Raw genomic sequence first — 18,059 nt, forward strand, 5'->3', positions numbered from 1 at the left:
ATGTTGGGGTATATCACTTGTTGAAGGTAAGAAGCAGAGAAACTACTGATGGAGACAGAAGAAATCTTGAGCGAGCAGAAGAAGTCAGAATGGTACAGTGACATATAACCATTACAGGGGAATTTTTCAAGGAGACGGTGGTCAATATTATCAAGGAAAAGGATTAATTATGGATTATGAACATTGAGAAAAGATCAACAGCAGTTTATCAAAGTAACTGAGGTCAAGCTAGATTGCAAATGTGTTATAGAGTGAATTGAAATTAAAGGAATTTAGGGAACAGATACATATTTTCAGAGCAATATTCAAAGTCCTACATTCTACATCTCATTATTATTTGGGGTGGAATGTTAATTAATTTACTATGAATTTGCAATAGCAATGTAATTTTGATAAAACATGTAAAAAGTATCTGTAATTTTGTCCTCCAGCATTTATTTATCTTTCTTTTGGAAATTACACTTTGTTTTCCCACTAGAGCATACCCTTCTCTATTACCTGGGTGAGGTCAAGAGTAAAGATGGTGACTTAGCCCAATCTTTGCCCAAGCCACTGAGACACAACGGGATTTCTGGGAAAGACATTCTCACTGTTTCCCTCTGGTTCCACACTAAGAATGCCATATCAAAGCTTGCCATTTGCAAAATAAAATAAAATAAAATCCTAAATAAGGCAACATTTAACAAAAGTTATAATAATGAAGACAAGTAAAATGTCTTAGCAAAACTAATGAAAGAAATCACAGAACTAAATAAATAAATGGAGAGATATTCCAGGATCATGGGTAGAAAGACAATATTGTCAAGATGCGTTTTTTCTAATTTGATCTATGCAATACTAATCAAAATGTCAGCAAGTTACAAACTGATTCTAATGTTTATATGGAAAGACTTAGAATAGTCTAAAGACTTAGGATAGTCAACAAAATATTGAAGGAGAAGAACAGTCAGAAGGCTGACATTACTGACTTCAAGACAAACTATAAAGCTACAGTAATTAAGACATTGTGGTATTGGTAAAAGAACAGACAAACAGCAAAAGAACAGAATAGAGGGTTCAGAAATAGATACACACCAATACAGTTAACTGATCTTTGGCAAAGGAGCAAGGCAAATAATGGAGAAAAGATGGTCTTTTCAACAAATGGTGCCAGAAACAGCTATACTTCTACGTACAAAAAAATGAATCCAGACACAGTCCTTATACTTCTTTATAAAAATTAACTCAAAATGGAACACAGACCCAAATGTAAAATGTAAAACTATAAAACTCCTAGAAGATAACATAAAAGAAAATCTAGATGACCTTTGGTTTGGTGATGACTTTTTAGATACACTATCAATGGCACGATACATGAAAGAAAGAATTAATAATTCATGAAAATTAAAACTTCTGCTCTATAAAGGACAATGCCAAGAGAATGAGAAGACAGCCATAGACTGGAAGAAAATATTTGCAAAAGATATGGCTGATAAAGAACTACTATCCAATATACAACGAGCTCTTAAAACTCAATAATAAGAAAACAAACAATTAAAAAATGAGCAAAGATCTGAACAGACACTTCACCAAAGAAGATACAGGAATGGGCAAATAAGCATATGAAAAGACAGCCAACGTCAAATGTCATCAGGAAAATGCAAATTAAAACAACTATGAGATAACACTGCACACCTACTGGAATTGCAAAAGTCCAAAATATTGACAATATTGAAAGCTGGTGGGGATGTAGAGCAATAGGAATTCTCATTCATTGCTGGTGGGAATATAAAATTGTACAGCCATTCTGCAGGACGGTTTGGTGGTTTCTTATAAAGCTAAACATAGCGTTAACCATACGATCTGGCAATCACACTGCTCAGTATTTACACAAGGGAGCTGAGGACAAAAACCTGAACATGGACAGCTTTACTTGTGATTGCCAAAACGTAGAAGCAACCAAGATGTTCTCTGGTAGGTGAATGAGAAGTAAACTGTGGTACATCCAGACAATGGAATATTACTCAACACTTGAAACTAATGAAGACATGGAGGATGTTAAATGCATAGTCCTAGGCGAAAAAAGCCAGTGTGAAAAGGCTACATATTGTATGACTGCAATTATATGACATTCTGGAAAAGGTAAAACTATAGAGACAGTAACAAGATCAGTGGTTACCAGGCGTAAAAGGGAAAGAAAGGATGAATAGGCAGAGCACTGAGGATTTCTAGGGTAGTGAAACTATTTGGTATGATGCCATATGGTGGCTATATGTCACTATGCATTTGCCCAAACCCATAGAATGTGCACTATTAAGACTAAACCATAATGTAAACTATGTACTTTGAGTGGTGAAGATGTATCAATGTGGGTTCATTGATTGTAATAAGTGTTCCACGCTGGTGCCAGATGTTGACAGTGGGGAAGGCTGTGCATGTGTGAGGGCAGGGGGCATACAGGAACTCTCTGCTCCTTCTGCTCAATTTTTCTGTGAATCCAAAATTGTTTTAAAAATATTAAGTCTACTCAAAATAAAGTTGTCTAAGATCAGCAGAGATACCAAAAAATTGTGTTTTTTTATAACTTGGCTATTGTAGATAATGCTGTTATAAACATTGGGGTGCATGTATCCCACTGAATTAGTATTTTTGTATTCTTTGGGTAAATACCTAGTAGTGCAACTGCTGGATTGTAGGGTAATTCTACTTTTAACTTTTTGGGGAATCTCCACACTGTTTTCTAGAGTGGCTGTAGCAGTTTGCATTCCCACCAACATTGCAAGATGGTTCCCCTTTCTCCACATCCTCACCAACACCTGCTGTTTCTTGTGTTGTTGATTTTAGTCATTCTGACAGGTGATATCTCATTGTAGTTTTGATATGCATTTCCCTGCTGACGAGTGATGTTGAGCATTTTTTCATGTGTCTGATGACCATCCGTATGTCTTCTTTGGAGAAATGTCTGTTCATGTGTTCTGCCCATTTTTTAATTGGATTATTTGTTTTTGGGGTGTTGACTTTGATAAGTTCTTTATATATTTCAGATACTAACCCTTTATCAGATATGTCATTTGCACATATCTTCTCCCATTCCTTAGGTTGCCTTTTAGTTTCGTTCATTGTTCCTTTTGCTATGTAGAAGCTTTTTATTTTGATGAAGTCCCAGTAGTTTTCTTTTCCTCTTATTTCCCTTGCCTCAGGAGATATACCTAGAAAGAAGTTGCTACAGCCGATGTCAAAGAGGTTACTGCTTATGTTCTCATCTAGTATTCCTATGGTTTCAGGTCCCACATTTAGGTCTTTAATCTATTTTGAATTCATTTTTGTGTATGGTGTAAGAAAGTGGTCCAGTTTCATTCTTTTGCATGTTGCTTTCCAGTTTCCCAAACACCATTTGTTGAAAAGACTCTTTTTCCCATTGGATACAAAAATTGGATTTTTCAATGTTATAAAATAACCACTAAGATTTAATGATATTCTTCCTGATTGTCCAATACTATTGATAAAATGAATACTATATCAAAACAGAAATGACAAGTCACATCAGTAACATCTAGTAGAATAAACTTGATTGGCTAAGTAAGGTGATTGCCTTTTCATCCCGGTTTTCAAATGCTCTCTGCATCATTATGTAATTAGCAGAGATGAGAGCATGAAAGAGAGAAGGAGGAAAATAAAACAGTGTGATGAAAGCAAAGGAATGTTACAGAAATGAGAACTGGAGATGAAGTAGAAGGGGGAAAAAGGGCACATATCATGTACAGGTCATGGATAGGACATGGTAACAAAAGTCAGAGAATCCTCAGAAGTCACCAATAATAATGACTGAGGCTTTCACATTTTCCCAATTAATCAATGTTTCTATTAACTTCTTCTGATAAAGATCTATATTTCTAAGAATAAAAATAATCCGGAGAAAGAACTGGATATAATAGTTGAGAAAATGCTATGTAGTTTTTTTCAGATAGAAATGGCAGCTTAGTAAACAAAGTCCAAAAATGTTCTTCAAGAATTATGTATATAATTAGATGTTCTGTAGTTGCCAGTCACTGGGGACACCTAAAAAAAAAAAAAAAAAAAAAAAAAAAAAGAGAAGAAAGAAAAAAAGAAGAAGGAGGAAAACACACCATATTTATTCAGTGTCAGTGAATATTCCACCTTAAAAAAATAACATTCTTTTCTTAGAGAGGGCAAATGGGCTGTGAAAATAAATGAAATACTAAAACAACAAGGTGAACAATGACCTATTTGGGTAAAGCTGAACATAAAATGGCTGATGTGTCTAAACAAAAATTCAATGTTTTTTACTTTGTGTGTGTGCACATGGCAGCACTAGTAGCAGAGAACTAGAAAGTAAGAGGTTCCTTTCATTAGATATGAAGGATGTTTGAAGAGTAGAGCTTCATTTTCTCAAGGATTACCAACTTTTTGGGAAAAGGTCACCAATGTCATCTTCTAGCTTAATTCAGTGACCTACTTTCAATCCTGTCTATCCTAATTTTTCTAGACACTGATAATTATTTTCTTCCTTTGGAAACTCTTTCATCCTGATTTCTGGAGTTACTATTCTTTTCCTTCCTTTGCCAGTCTTCATTAAACCCTCTGGGTTCTACAGATCTCCTATCATAGATATAGACACAACTTGGGTATGCTCAAGACTTGTTGATGGCGCACCAAAGATGCAGAAAACTTCTTCTATCCTTTATACTTCAAGTAGCAGACTTTTAGAAAATTTTTTGTATAATTCTAGTTAGTTAACGTACAGTGCAATATTAGTTGCAGGAGTAGAATTCAGTGATTCAACACTTACATACAACACCCAGCAGACCCTTTAATCAAAAGGTCTAATCCAGATCTTTACAAGACATCCTTAAATTGGCATTCTGTTATATCTTGACAATCAATGTATTTAAAATTCTGTATCACACTTTTGCTTCACTTTCCATCTTTCACTTGTACTTCTGTTCTCTTGGATGTTTTTGGAAAAGCTTTTATTTCTCCTTTTCCTCCACTCTTAAACTTTGTATAATGAAGCTCCAACTCATTCTCAAACCTTTCCCTTCGTGCTTATATACAATGAACTAATTCTTATTTTACTAGGTGATTTAATATTTGGTTATATACTCTCTTGTCTTCTCATTGCTTAATGTATATATGATTCCCTTTTTAACGGAATTGCAAACTCTTCAGAAATGTAATTTCTTAGGCATCATATAGAGTTCTCAAAACCATAAACATCTGCAAAATTCTTACTGACTGAAGATCTGGAAAAAAAATCACTAATGATAAAATGACTTTTTTTTTTAACCCTTTTTATCTGTTATAGAATTATAGATACAGAGCCAATGCATATATCCCAATTTTCTCTTGAAATCACTGAAAGTGAATCTTAGATTTACTTGCCTTGTCCTCCAAGTGCAATTCCAAAAAGCGTAGATAAGCAACAGGTGCAAATGCATCAGCTGAATGTGTGACCACCTCTGATGAATCCCTAAAACACAAAAATTTTATAATGCGCTTATTTACTACATAAATTGTGGCAGACTGCTCTCTGCTAGTGACTAGAAGAGACCAAAAATCCTCCTTTTGTATTTATTTCCACTTAAAACAATATGTAGTGGTTAATATCTGTTTTTAATAATCCAATATTTAGTTGGGAAAAGGATCGAGAATGCTAAATTTACAAGAAAAAGTAAGGAAGCTTTTGTCTTTATAATGACACAGTTCAACTTTCAGGTTCACTCAAAGCTCTCTGAACAGTTTTGAGACTTAAATTCCTATTCAATTTCATTTTCACAAATTTGCTTGGTAGGGGCTAACCATTAAACAATAGCGCTTTATCTTCATTATTCCTTTCATTTTCAAAAGGTAATTCATTCAGTGTTTCACACAAAATCTCAATTATCCTTCACAAAAGCAGTACTGGTGACGGTTTTAAGCTCTAGGTGAACTCTTCACACTGCAATATCATTGCTATTAAAATTGATTGTCTGACATAGTAATTACCACATTCAGGTAAAACGGTATGAACTGCTTGCTGGCACCATATGGATATATGTAAATTAACTCAACTTTTATCAAAGATACCCTGTAAAGCACATATGAATAACTAAGATTATGTGTGAAGTTCTAATAACTAATTATTTTTTATTGTTGTTTATTAAGAAAGCAATAGTGTTTTGCATTTCAACGGAAATTTTAAAAATAGAATTTCCCCATATCTCTTTAATGCCTTAGGAACTAGTTCTATTGTTTATATTAATACATTGTTAGCATTTTAACCTTTGTAGAATAGCAAAACAAACTGTTACTTTATTTGACTTTGCCATAATCTAAGGTATTTTTCAGTCAACTTTTGTAATGTAAAGTTATTTAGTAGCAATAAAAGGAACCTCAAAATACTTGGCTCCAAAATATTAAATTTTCATGGACAAATTCTGTTTATTTTCCCCTTTGAAAGATCAGAGATAGAGAAAAAAATGTTTGATGATTAAAAAAGTCAACTACCATTCATGAACCTTTAATATCAAATATGCCTCTGGTTAATGCTTAGGAAAAAATAACATTAAAAAGGGCTTCTGTGACATTACAAGGGAAGCAACTTATGTTATAAAAGAAACAGAATTATTAAAGAGTCAGGATCCTGACAGAAAAATATAACCTGCCTTCACAGACTACATCAACCAAAAGATATCTTTGGTATAATGAGGAGGAGGAGAAAGAGAAAGTAAAGAGCCCTTGCTTTCTCACACCTGCCCCTCTGGCTTGCCAGCCCTAGTCTTGTTTTTTCTACTCACTCCAAAATTGCTTGTTCTGGTTGTATCTTGGCTAATCGATCAGATTCAAATTCCAATTCCTATGTACAACCTAACTCTTACATTAAATTTCAATCTCCCTGTTCCTGATCTCAGCCTTGGAAACTGTCCTTGAACCTTAATTATGCCTAATCTAGGCAGCCTGGTTTTGATATCCTTGACAATGGAGTGCACCAAAACTATAATTAACCTGGAACCAATGCTATGTCATTAGAAAGGGTTTCAGGCCCTCCCTTCTCATGCCAGTTATCTGCACTAGGAACAGAAGGTTGACAGCAAATAGCTCTTTTAATTAATGTAATTATTGCATTCTGAGTAAAGATTGTTATCCAGAGAAAATATAGAATATTCTAAGCACTAAATAAAGAAGAATATGATTTTTATGGATCCTATTAAACCCATAATCTCTAATTGACTAACACCATTTCATTCATTTATACAAAGCCAGACAACTGGAAGAGACTAGATCTCAAATGAACAGTTTTTAGTTTCAAAAAGAATAATGCCACTTTTGCTCTTCTTCTCCCTTTCAGAAACTCAACTGAAACTCAACTTTCAAGGATCTTCGGCTTCTGTCTGCTTCATGGATTTCTCTGAAACCTAGAGTAGGATCTGTTGGAGTATCCTCAGAGTGACCCAGAAAATTAAGACAAATTGTGCCACGGCAAAAAAGCTTTTCAGCTGGCTACTCTCCTCCCCTTTCCCTGTTAATGCAAATAGTCAGTCGGGGCACTACCTCTTATATAACCGAGGCTTCTCTGTAGCCAAGGGGGTTAGCCCATGTTCCCTTTCACTGCTGCATTAAGCTTACCCCTAGATACAACTTCAAAAGGACAGTTGAGTCAGGTTAGGGTCCCAAGGTGTGAGGTCAGGCCCTATCCCCCTCACTTAAAAACAAAAAACCCCTGATATTATCTCTTGAGACAGCCATGGTGTTTGTTTCTACCTTTCCTCTAAGAAGACACCTGTATACAGATATTCCCTGTGACTCACACTCATCCTCATAGACATCCCCAGTATCATTTCTGTGAAGCCTTCCTTGACATTTTCCAACAGTCCTAGTTTTCTCCTTTTATGTGCTTTCATAATGTGTTCACAGCCTTTTCATTGCACATCCACTACATTATAATTATGTGTTTGTAGGCTTGTCTTTCTTCTTAGAGAGGGACCAAGTTTTGATCACCTTTGTCTGACCCTCCCTCACCTCACCCCTCTCGGCTCAGTACAGAGTACATTGCCTGGTATTCATCAGACATTTGTTGAATAAATGGCTGTACAGTGAAACTTTGTTAAGTATCTTCATATTACACACTAACTATTGAACTCTCACAAAGCCACACTGATTTTTTAATTACCTATCTTCTCATGAATACATACTTCCTCATATGTGTACACTGCATGTATACATGTACATATACACATATAGACATGCTCACACACACCAAGAATACCATATGCTATCGCCAGCATAATAAAGATAACATTTAATAGGTCTAAAAATTTAAATATAAGGAAAATAGTTCATAAATTTCAATAAACCCCAGGTAATACAGGATAGATGTCAGAAGATAGATAAGCACTTGATTCATCCCCACTGCTAAATGCCACATTGTGATGCCCTGCACTGAGTTATGCCTTGAGTGGGTAGAAAACAGGAGTAGGTGGGAAAAATGAATACAAAGTGTTTAACCATAGAATTTAGTACTTCCTTCCTTCCCTCCCTCCTTCCATCCATCCCATGTATAAAAACTTTACATTAGTAGTATAGTAATATTGATAACTCAAATGGAAAGATAGGGATGTATCAAATACTGACATTTTGAAAATATGTTCATTAATAGAAATCACTTTCATTAATACATTAAGAGTTCAGTTCTTGTGTCTGATAAACACACATATGTATTTTAAAGTAAGAAGTAATAAGAAAGTAGGCTCTTTATTTGAGGACCTACAATTGTCCCACAATTATCCTCCTTTCATAAAGCCTAAGCTGTAATTCTTCTCAAGTCCTCTCAGAAAAAAATAAAATAAAACCCCAAAAACCTTTACTTTCTGATCTAAAAAATCTCTATCTAGAAGTGAGTAATCACACACTAATTGACATGAAAAGTGAATTGTAAAATGCTCTAGTTAGAAAATTTTTAAATTACTTCCAGACAAAGACTGCTATATCAGTCTTCCCTACAAGATTTTAAAAATGTTAATTGGGGCAAAATGTGTCTTGTAATAAACTTCCAGAACCACCCCGATTTCTCTAAATTACTTCATTATACAAGTAGTATTCAATCTGTGTTTTTGGGGAAAAAAAGCCCTAATAATAATCAAGTCATTTTGCAAGTAAAAGTTTATTTTGTCTCCCCTTAGAGGTCATCTTCTTTTCATCCAAAAAATTTGAATCAGGGGCGCCTGGGTGGCTCAGTTGTTAAGCGTCTGCCTTCGGCTCAGGTCATGATCCCAGAGTCCTGGGATCGAGCCCCGCATGGGGCTCCCTGCTCAGTGGGAAGCCTGCTTCTCCCTCTCCTGCTTCCCATGCTTGTGTTCTCTCTCTCACTGTCTCTCTCTCTGTCAAATAAATAAATAAAACCTTTTAAAAAAATTTGAATCAGACATTTGAAATTGGATTCCTCGTAATCAATTAGTTTTATGCCAATTGTGGCAGACCATAGAACAGGAGAAATTTTAATTTGTCCAAAGAATGAATTCAAAGTTACAGGATCCAGCATTATTAATGGTCAATTATTAACAAACAGTTACAAGAACTAAACTTATCTTTTAATTGTTTCATCTCTAAATAAAATAACTTTCATTTATATACAGTTTTAGAATGTACAATATATATTGCTCTCGGTATCACATTTAGTGCTTATTAGGTAGCTATGATAAGGACATTTTCTATTTAAAAGAGGAGAAAAGATTTTATATGTAATAGGTGACATGCTTTCTCCACTAAACTAGGATATGTCCCACCTATAACCTCCAATTATAACCTAAAAAGGAACACATACAAGTAAGTGAAAATGGGATAAGTAAAAACAACTAATAAATGACAAATTAATTCAAAAATATTTAACAAATATTTATTAGTGACAACTATGTGTTCTAAGAGTTCAAGAATGAGAACATGCACTAGAGGGAATGGCAGCAAAAACCTTTAAAAATGGAGGGATTTTTCCAGCATAGGAAATACAGCCAGTAGTCCTGCAGTAGCACTGTACGGTGACAGACGGTGGCCACACTTGTGAGCAGAGCATAACCTATACACTTGTCCAATCACTATGTTGTAGACCTGAAAGCAGTGTAATGTAACATTGTGTGTCAACTATAGTTCAATTAAAAAGAAAAGAAAAAAAAGGGAAGACTTAGCAAAGAGCAGAAAAACAGGAAGGCAAGCTAGAGAAAAGGCATCAGGTAAGAAAGTTATGAAGATAAGCTGAGGCATAGCCCATGAAGAAAAAAGCACAGAATATGCTTAAGCATCAAATTAGATGAGCGATGAACTGATAAATGAGTACGAATGAAAAGACAGTGCCTCCCCTGTGTTCTCAAGATAACACCTGTATGCTGGCACTTATTTAGTTGATTCTCCTGTCTCTCCTGTTACAGGAAGAACTTCTACACAGCAGAGCAGTAGCTTACAGAGTTCCATCCACATAATTCACCTCAATGAATGATTATTCAATTGAACCGAACAGCTCATTTCAGCACTAGAGGGTTCTAACATACCTCCCCCGACATCCTTCTCTATAATAGCATGACTAATTTCTCTCATGCCATTGTCTCGGCCAAACTTAGGTTTCCCTGCCTACAAATGATGTCTACAAAAGTTTTTGTTTTCAGATCTAAAGCACTACAATAAACAGACCTTCTGCTTATGTACTGTAGAGCAGTATAACTCTTATAATTCTAGGTTGGTCATAAAGACTTCTAGGACCTCAAGTTGTCAAGTAAATGGGAAAAGTTGTGTTCTTTGGCATTTTTCTCTTACCATGCCTTTTTTTTTTTTTAAAAACCAATTTAGTTAGTCCCATATTAATAAGTAAATATACTGCAAGTTCCCCATTATACTGTAATTTCACCCTTGCATGCAAACACTCTTCTTGAATAATGAAAACAGTATTTTCTTATAGAAGTAAGACCTAATGTACACTTTATTCATTCATTATTTTGTGATCACAGTAGCCAGAAGAAATATCTCCCACATATGAACTTATAACTTTTATCCCTTACCATCTTCTGTCTTCCACTCAACCTCTGAAGGCAGGAGCTATTTTTGAACATCAATGGTGCCCAGTAGAATGCTTTAGACACAATAGGTACTTGATAAATATTTGCCAAATAAATTATTCTGTCAATGATTATTAATGGAAAAGAAGTTAGAAGAACATGAAAGAAGTATGAGTGGATGAATATTACATATTTGATAATGAAAATGTCTTGGCCATGTTTCAGTATATAAATGTATTTTTTAGAAAATTCACCTAGAGTTGTCTTAATTTTTTTTTCTTTTTTTAAAAAAGATTTTATTTTTTTGTCAGAGAGAGAGTGAGAGAGCAAGAGAACACAAGCAGGGGGAGGGGCAGAGGGAGAAGCAGGCTCCCCACTGAGCAAGGAACCGGATGTGGGACTCAATCCCAGGATCCTGGGACCATGACCTGAGCTGAAGGCAGACACTTAACCGACTGAGCCACCCAGGTATCCCATTTTAATTTTCTTAGATCACTCCTCCTCTGATTATTAATAAGTACAAAGAAATCGCCCCTTAGTGGTGAACATGTTGAAAGTGTCCCCTCGATACAGGATGCCAATCTTTCATTACATGGAGTTCCTGAAGTCAAGCATATTTCTGCCAATTTTTCCCAAGAATAAGAGTTTAGGAAAAGTAGATAAAGTGCTCTCCTAGCATAGGAAAAGAGCAACACAAATTAGAGTACAGATAACAATGTTAACAGACTGAAAAAAGTACGTCTTGTTTTTCACTACACTAATTTTAACAATCTATGGCAAAGAAATCACAGTGCTTGCCATAAACTGAATTCACTCAAAAACAAAGTTTATATGTAAAAATAACCCCAAATAATAAAAGAGAAATGTTTAGCATTACTATTCCAAGTTTAAAAGCCAAGAAAAAGGAAAAAGAGGATGGAGTTAATGGAACCCACAGGCTACTGATGTGGCAGTTTATCAAATGTAGCTGTAATGAAAGATAAATAATACAGGCGATTCACGCTTCATGAAGGGATGAAAGTGTCAGTGTGTAGGTACCAGGTTTACTGCAGGGCACAATCAGCAAGTAAACGAAAGTGCAATGTCTAAAAAGTTTATAGCCTTCTATGAAGGCCTCGTCTTGTCAGGTATTGATTTAGGTATTCAGACGACTTCACTGGTATTAAACAAATTGAGTGTTTGTGAACTTAGAGGACACGTTCTATTTCTCCCAACAAAAGTTGCCTCAAGCTTAATGTTAAAGTTGTTTCCATCACTTAAATTTAAGGAAAGGGAAGAAAATGCCGAAATGATATCTTACACAATTATTTTCTTCTTAAATAGAGGGCAATCCAAAGTGAATGTTTCATACTCTCCACCTTCTCCACAAACATGGACTCCGTACTTCTTAGAAAGCTGGAAATAAGAGAACAACAACAACAAGAACAACAAAAACAGGAAACTTAAAATTAGACAGCAAAAATTCTCAATATTATTTTTTCCTAAAAAAAAAAAAAAAAATCCATGCAACAAACTTTAATTCCAAAGTAGATCACAAGCTACAGGAAAATAACTTTATATTTCTACTTAAAACATGTGTTTAAAGCCATTTGAAAAATGTTATCATTAAAGCACAGGAGTTTTAGTAATCCCCAAATCCTTATAAAAAGATGTAAAGGGCCAACATTTTATGTATAACGAGAAAATTTAGAGATTACCATAAATTTTAGGAATGACACTAGCTTTAGATTCAAAGAAGACTAAGGAGAGTCATTGGGTAGTAAATGAGGCTGTATGCAGCCAACTGTGCTTCCCACTGCCCTCTGACCTACATGTGAATGGGGGAAAATAGCTGTGTTAAGAGCATTTCTTGGAGACACAGAGAAAGCAATCTAAGGACTTTCCTTCGGCCTGTGAACAAAAGGGAGTCACAAATATGGTAATTACGTTTGAGGTTATTATTAGTGAAGTTCCAAAGGTACTGAGAACTAATGAAGTTCCAAAGCTGTAGATAAGCCTTAGGAAGGTCTAACTCTAAGAAAGGTTGGGATAGCTTATCATGTTGTCTAATTAAACCTGAAATTAAAAAACAAGCAAGCAAGCAAAGAAACAACAAACAACCTGTAATCTGCATTAAATATAAGCTATATTATTTAAATAATCCTGAGACTGAGAGTAAAATAATTTCTCATTTGGCTGGTATACGGCTGGAATCAGTGCCGGGGAACACTCTCACTGACTGTGTCAGAGAATCTTCCTGTTCTTGTGTTGAGGCTTTATTACTATGTTCCATCTCCTTCATTCTGAATTTCATAGCTTCCCAGCTTACAGCCTTTCCTAGCCCAAAATCCTCATTGCCCGAAGGAAGAGTGACTCCATTGATGTTCACTATTACTGCCAGTGCTGGCACTATGGCCTAAGTCTTCAGTTTTATTTGAATAGTTATGCATTTATTTCTCTGGTTATTTTTGTGGTTGTCCTATAATTCTGAATCCATTACATTTAAACTCTTGACTATGTGCCCTTAGGGACTTAAAGGATGGATCTGTGAGAATTCTACTGCTCTTTTCAACGATCAGCAGTAATATGAATGACACTGTAAAGCCAAACGGTAAGAAAAGTGAGGGAAAGAAAGCTGGGTGGCATTTTCTATATGAGTTCACAAGAGCAAAGCAGAAATTTTCACCATCTTGAGTCATGAAGTAGAGAAGCAACAAGACAGAATTATGGCAGTTGGTCCTTATGGGAGCAGATAACAGGAACAGATTACTTTACCATATTAAATCAAATTAAATTAATATCTGCTCTGCAATAAAAATGTAGAAATAACAGGATATGGGTTTCAGGGATGTTTCCTTGTTCTGCTAACTGGAGTTTGTCCTCTCTTTTGCTGATATCCCTTTCACTGGTCTTCCCATTCCAGCAACTTCCACCAAATGAACCTTCTGATCTCACCTTTATGGTTAGTCTTTTTATGAGGGAGTATACCTTGTCAATTATTAGCTTCCTTTTACTGGAAAATTCTTTACTTAAGCTTTGCATAATTTCTATAATCTACCACCAAAGAATAACTGGATATTTAAATTAAAGTTGGCATGGCTGTTATCCTACTGAAGTAGTGCTATTAGTCTCTAGTAAAAATAATACAAGCTGCTATGTTAAACCAACATATTATCATTATAAAAAGACTTCCAGTACTCAAAATCTAAAATTTGTACATATCCAGTGATATTTTCAGTTCACACAAAATATTTCCATAATATTAATTCATATCACTTCTTCAACCAGTATTTACTGAACAATAATCATTAGGCAGGTCGTGTGAGATGAGGAAGATCTGAAGGTAAGCAAGACAACCTCCCTGGTCTTTTGAAGCTTATCAAATATACTACACCCTATATTTCAACACCACATGATAATGAAACAGTGATGTAGCTTCTATAATAACACAATCTCTTCTCCCTTTCTGTTTCGGAGTCATCAGCAAGAACACAGATTCTAGGTCAAGAAATCTGAATAAAAAGCTCAGTGGTTTCTATTGCTGATGAACCAAGAAGTATTCTTTCTGACTATGTATCCTTAGAATGTCTTTTGCAGCCACTCTAAACTCTACTAGCTTCAAGCTCTAATGGACGTAAGTCTTCAGAGAAAAATCCATCTTTACTGGCTTACTTTCAGCCAGCTTCAAGACCACCTGATGTTCTGCGAAAATCTTCTGAAGAAGTGAAGCCCATGCTAGTCAACCACTTGTTGTAATGCATCTTCTGCTAAGACATAGCACTCTCTTAGAAATCAATATCCTTGTAGCACAAAAGCATGATATATGCCCGTTATAGAGAGGGTCCGTTTAGGGAAGTAGAGAATCAGATGTGCATATTCCAGAAACATGCTTGTGGTACAAAATATTCAATTTAGTTTTCTAAAGCCTATTAAGTCTGTGTTCCTAATACTTAACACTGTTCACAGAAAGTTGCAACTTTAGTCCTAACGTGTCTCAGGTCTGTGTCTGGTTTCAACTCAAAATTGCCCTTATTGCATGCTAACACTTAATCATTACAAATACAGTTTTGCAATTCCCTTTGATAAGTTTCTCTATCAGTCTTAACTGTTATTGAAAATGCTAAATAGGTAAAAAAAAAAAAAGAAAATGCCAAATAGGTAACAGTTTTTCTAAAGTTTAGTTTCTCACTGAATTGTCATGATTTTTTCCATAATTTAAATACACAAAATAGCAATCTATATTTTAAAGTAAGACACAAATATTTTTCATATTGTCTATTTCTTCACCAAGGTCTAATATTCATTAATGATTAAAATATACTTAAGTTTCAGTTAGTATGTAAAAAGTAGAAGTAGACAGTTATTCTCACTGTAACAAGCAAAAGTACGCCAGACAGGTTACAAAATAATGCTTTTTTCTTTTACATATGGAGAGCTGAGAATGCAAAGAAGTCTGAGTGAACTGAACTCCAGATCAGGGTGAGGCTTTCCTAGGTGAGTTAAGATCAGTAGCCACCTTCCTAACGGGCAAACAGCATACTTCCACAGATGAGGGATTTCTATCAGTGTGTGTAGAAAGCAGCCAAACACATGACCATCTGTGGACTTCTGTGATGGCTTATTAGAGTCCTGAGGAGACCCGGAGAGTCTCTATAGCCTGCCAGTTCTTTCCCAAAGGCCTTAATCCAGTGCACATAGCGGCTACATGCAGAAAGCTGGGGCCAGGACAGAAGAGGAGAGAGAGATTCCTTTGGAAACATCTGCTCCTTGAGTCTTTTCTACTGAGCTTTCACTGTGTCAAAGGCTGGAGACAGGGAAGAAGACTAAGATTTTTTTCCAAGGCTTGGAAGGTCAGGAAGAAGGCAAGGAAAGGCTCAGAGCAATAAACCTGTGAAAAGGCACAAAACACTGGTGGCAGGATAGTAAAGCAGGGGGAGAGGGAGGGAGGAAAAAAGGAGAGAGGGAAAGGAAAGAGATGGGAGAGGAAGGGAGGGAAGGAAAAGGAGAGAGACAGACAGAGACAGGGACAGAGATATCTAGACTCACTGAAGCATAGATCACAAGCCCTGATGAATGAAGAGACCTGATTACTACTCTTAAAGCATCTGAAACAGTAGTAACCTGAAACAAAATGCAACTCAGATCAGACCCAGTTCAACTGGAGATTAAACAGATAGACACCCCCGACTAGCTGTCAGACAGAGGTAGGAATGTCGCTTTTAAGGGGTAAATATTATTTACTTTAGTCTCTACTATTCTTTTTTATTCAGTATCTACCATAAAATACATTAAAAAAAATAAGAGATGTCAAAGAGTGAAAACTGTGACGTATAACCAATAGAAAAACAGAAAAATAGAAACAGACCCAACATTAATCAAATACTGGACTCAGGAGGCAAGGACTATAAACAACTATTGTAAATATGTTAAAGGATTTAGCCAAAAAGATGGATCAAATTCATGAACAGAGAGTAGTTTCAGCAAAGATGGAAACCAGGGATAGACAGATCTAAGTTCATATCCTGGCTCCAACACTTATTAGGCATAGGACCTGGGATAAGTTACCTAACTTCTCTGAATTTCCATTTTCCTAGGTAATACCTACGCTTATGGGCATGTTGTGACTGTTAAAACAGATAAATGACACACGCAAAGCTTTTAACTCAATCCCTAGTGCAAAAGAAACACTCAATACATGGTATTTTTTCTCTCTTAGGTTAATTTGCCCTTCCCTTGGGCCTTCTGCTTTTTTATCTATGTACACCCCTCTTTGAGGATTATGACCACTACTGTATCTATTACTTCTGTGCAAACGGTTCTCAAAGCAAAAATCCTAGCCACTGATGTCTCTCCTATATATTAGTCCCCACTCAAAATTCTTATCGAGTATTTTACTTGGGAGCCTTGTTGTTTTAAATTTAACATGAATAAAACAAAGTTCTTGATTTTTTTTTTCTCATAACCATTTCTCCCTGATCAATTCTCTATTTCTATAATGGTTCAATCACACTAAGAGCTTGAAATACTGAAGCATTTAACTCCTTTCTTTCCTTCTGTCATTCCTTCTGCCACAGAGCCTACATTTTAAAATTTTTCATTAATTCATTTATTGAATCAACAAATCTTTACTCAGTACTTACTAAGTGCCAGATCCTCTTCTATATACTAGTGACATGGCAGTAATTAAGACGGATAAAGTGAACGTCTTCTAACATCCTTCATGATCACTTCACACTTGATCTATTTACAGTCATCTCTTGTCTTCCTGCTTAGTTTTCACACCTCCCAATCTATCCTACATATCATCACCACACTAACTTTCCTTAACTATAAATGACCATGGCACTCATCTTCTTAAAACTTTTTGGTGACTATTACCTATTCAAAAAAAATCAAACTCTGTAGACTGACAGTCAAACACTTCAGCCATTTGGTCCCATCCTTTGCATGGCTATAAAGATATAAAGCCAATACAATAGATAAAATAAAATAAAAATTCAAAAGGATCTTGACTGGCTGAAAAAAAATACTAAATCTTATAATATGAAATATAAAGTGACAAACCCCAACATTTAGTTTCCTTCTCTTCAACTTAAAAGGAATTGTCCTTGTTACTGTCTGTGGGACTATCCTGTGCTGCCTTGTGATATATTTCTGCACTGTATCACTATGTACCTCCTGAACTTGAAACTTTTCATGTGTGACTTTTTCTCATAAAACTATTTTCTAGATCCCTTAGATGCTCCCCTAGTTCCTTCCTAGCAGTGTGTAGCACACAATACTTAGTGACCAACTGGGGGCCCTGCTTACGGTCCAGATACCCATCCATGCTCCCAGAAAAGGGCCTGATAGACATAAACTGATAGTTCTCATCTGAACCAGAAATAAAGCCACTCCTAATCAGAATTACCAAGTAAAAGGGCAGAGAAAGTTACTGACTTCTTTTTCTCCACCCTTAGAAATTGCATTTTTATCCTCTGGTGTTGGAAATCTGAAAGAGTAAATAAAATTCACACGTGATAGTCAGTATTTTCCTTATCTCATCAGCCACTGAACCTGTGA

At 35.6% G+C, this 18,059-nt stretch overlaps 1 protein-coding gene across 4 annotated transcripts in view; it reads right to left on the reverse strand.

Annotated features, from left to right (window-relative positions):
- DPH6 (diphthamine biosynthesis 6) overlaps nt 1–18,059 on the reverse strand; it is a 160,978-nt gene that overhangs the window by 3,431 nt on the left and 139,488 nt on the right. For 2 of the 4 annotated variants that reach the window (XM_040620431.1, XM_040620433.1), the window contains exons 7-9: nt 12,319–12,413; nt 5,383–5,470; nt 3,318–4,038 (exon numbers count right to left, since the gene is read on the reverse strand). In XM_040620431.1, the coding sequence (XP_040476365.1) occupies nt 3,985–4,038; nt 5,383–5,470; nt 12,319–12,413 (237 nt within the window). In that variant the 3' untranslated portion in view covers nt 3,318–3,984. Of the gene's footprint in view, nt 1–3,317; nt 4,039–5,382; nt 5,471–12,318; nt 12,414–18,059 lie in introns of those variants that run through there. The other 2 variants (XM_040620432.1, XM_040620434.1) reach the window with 2 other exon arrangements.

Source organism: Ursus maritimus, unplaced genomic scaffold, assembly GCF_017311325.1.
Source record: "Ursus maritimus isolate PB19 unplaced genomic scaffold, ASM1731132v1 scaffold_35, whole genome shotgun sequence".
Classification (NCBI taxonomy): Eukaryota; Metazoa; Chordata; class Mammalia; order Carnivora; family Ursidae; genus Ursus; species Ursus maritimus.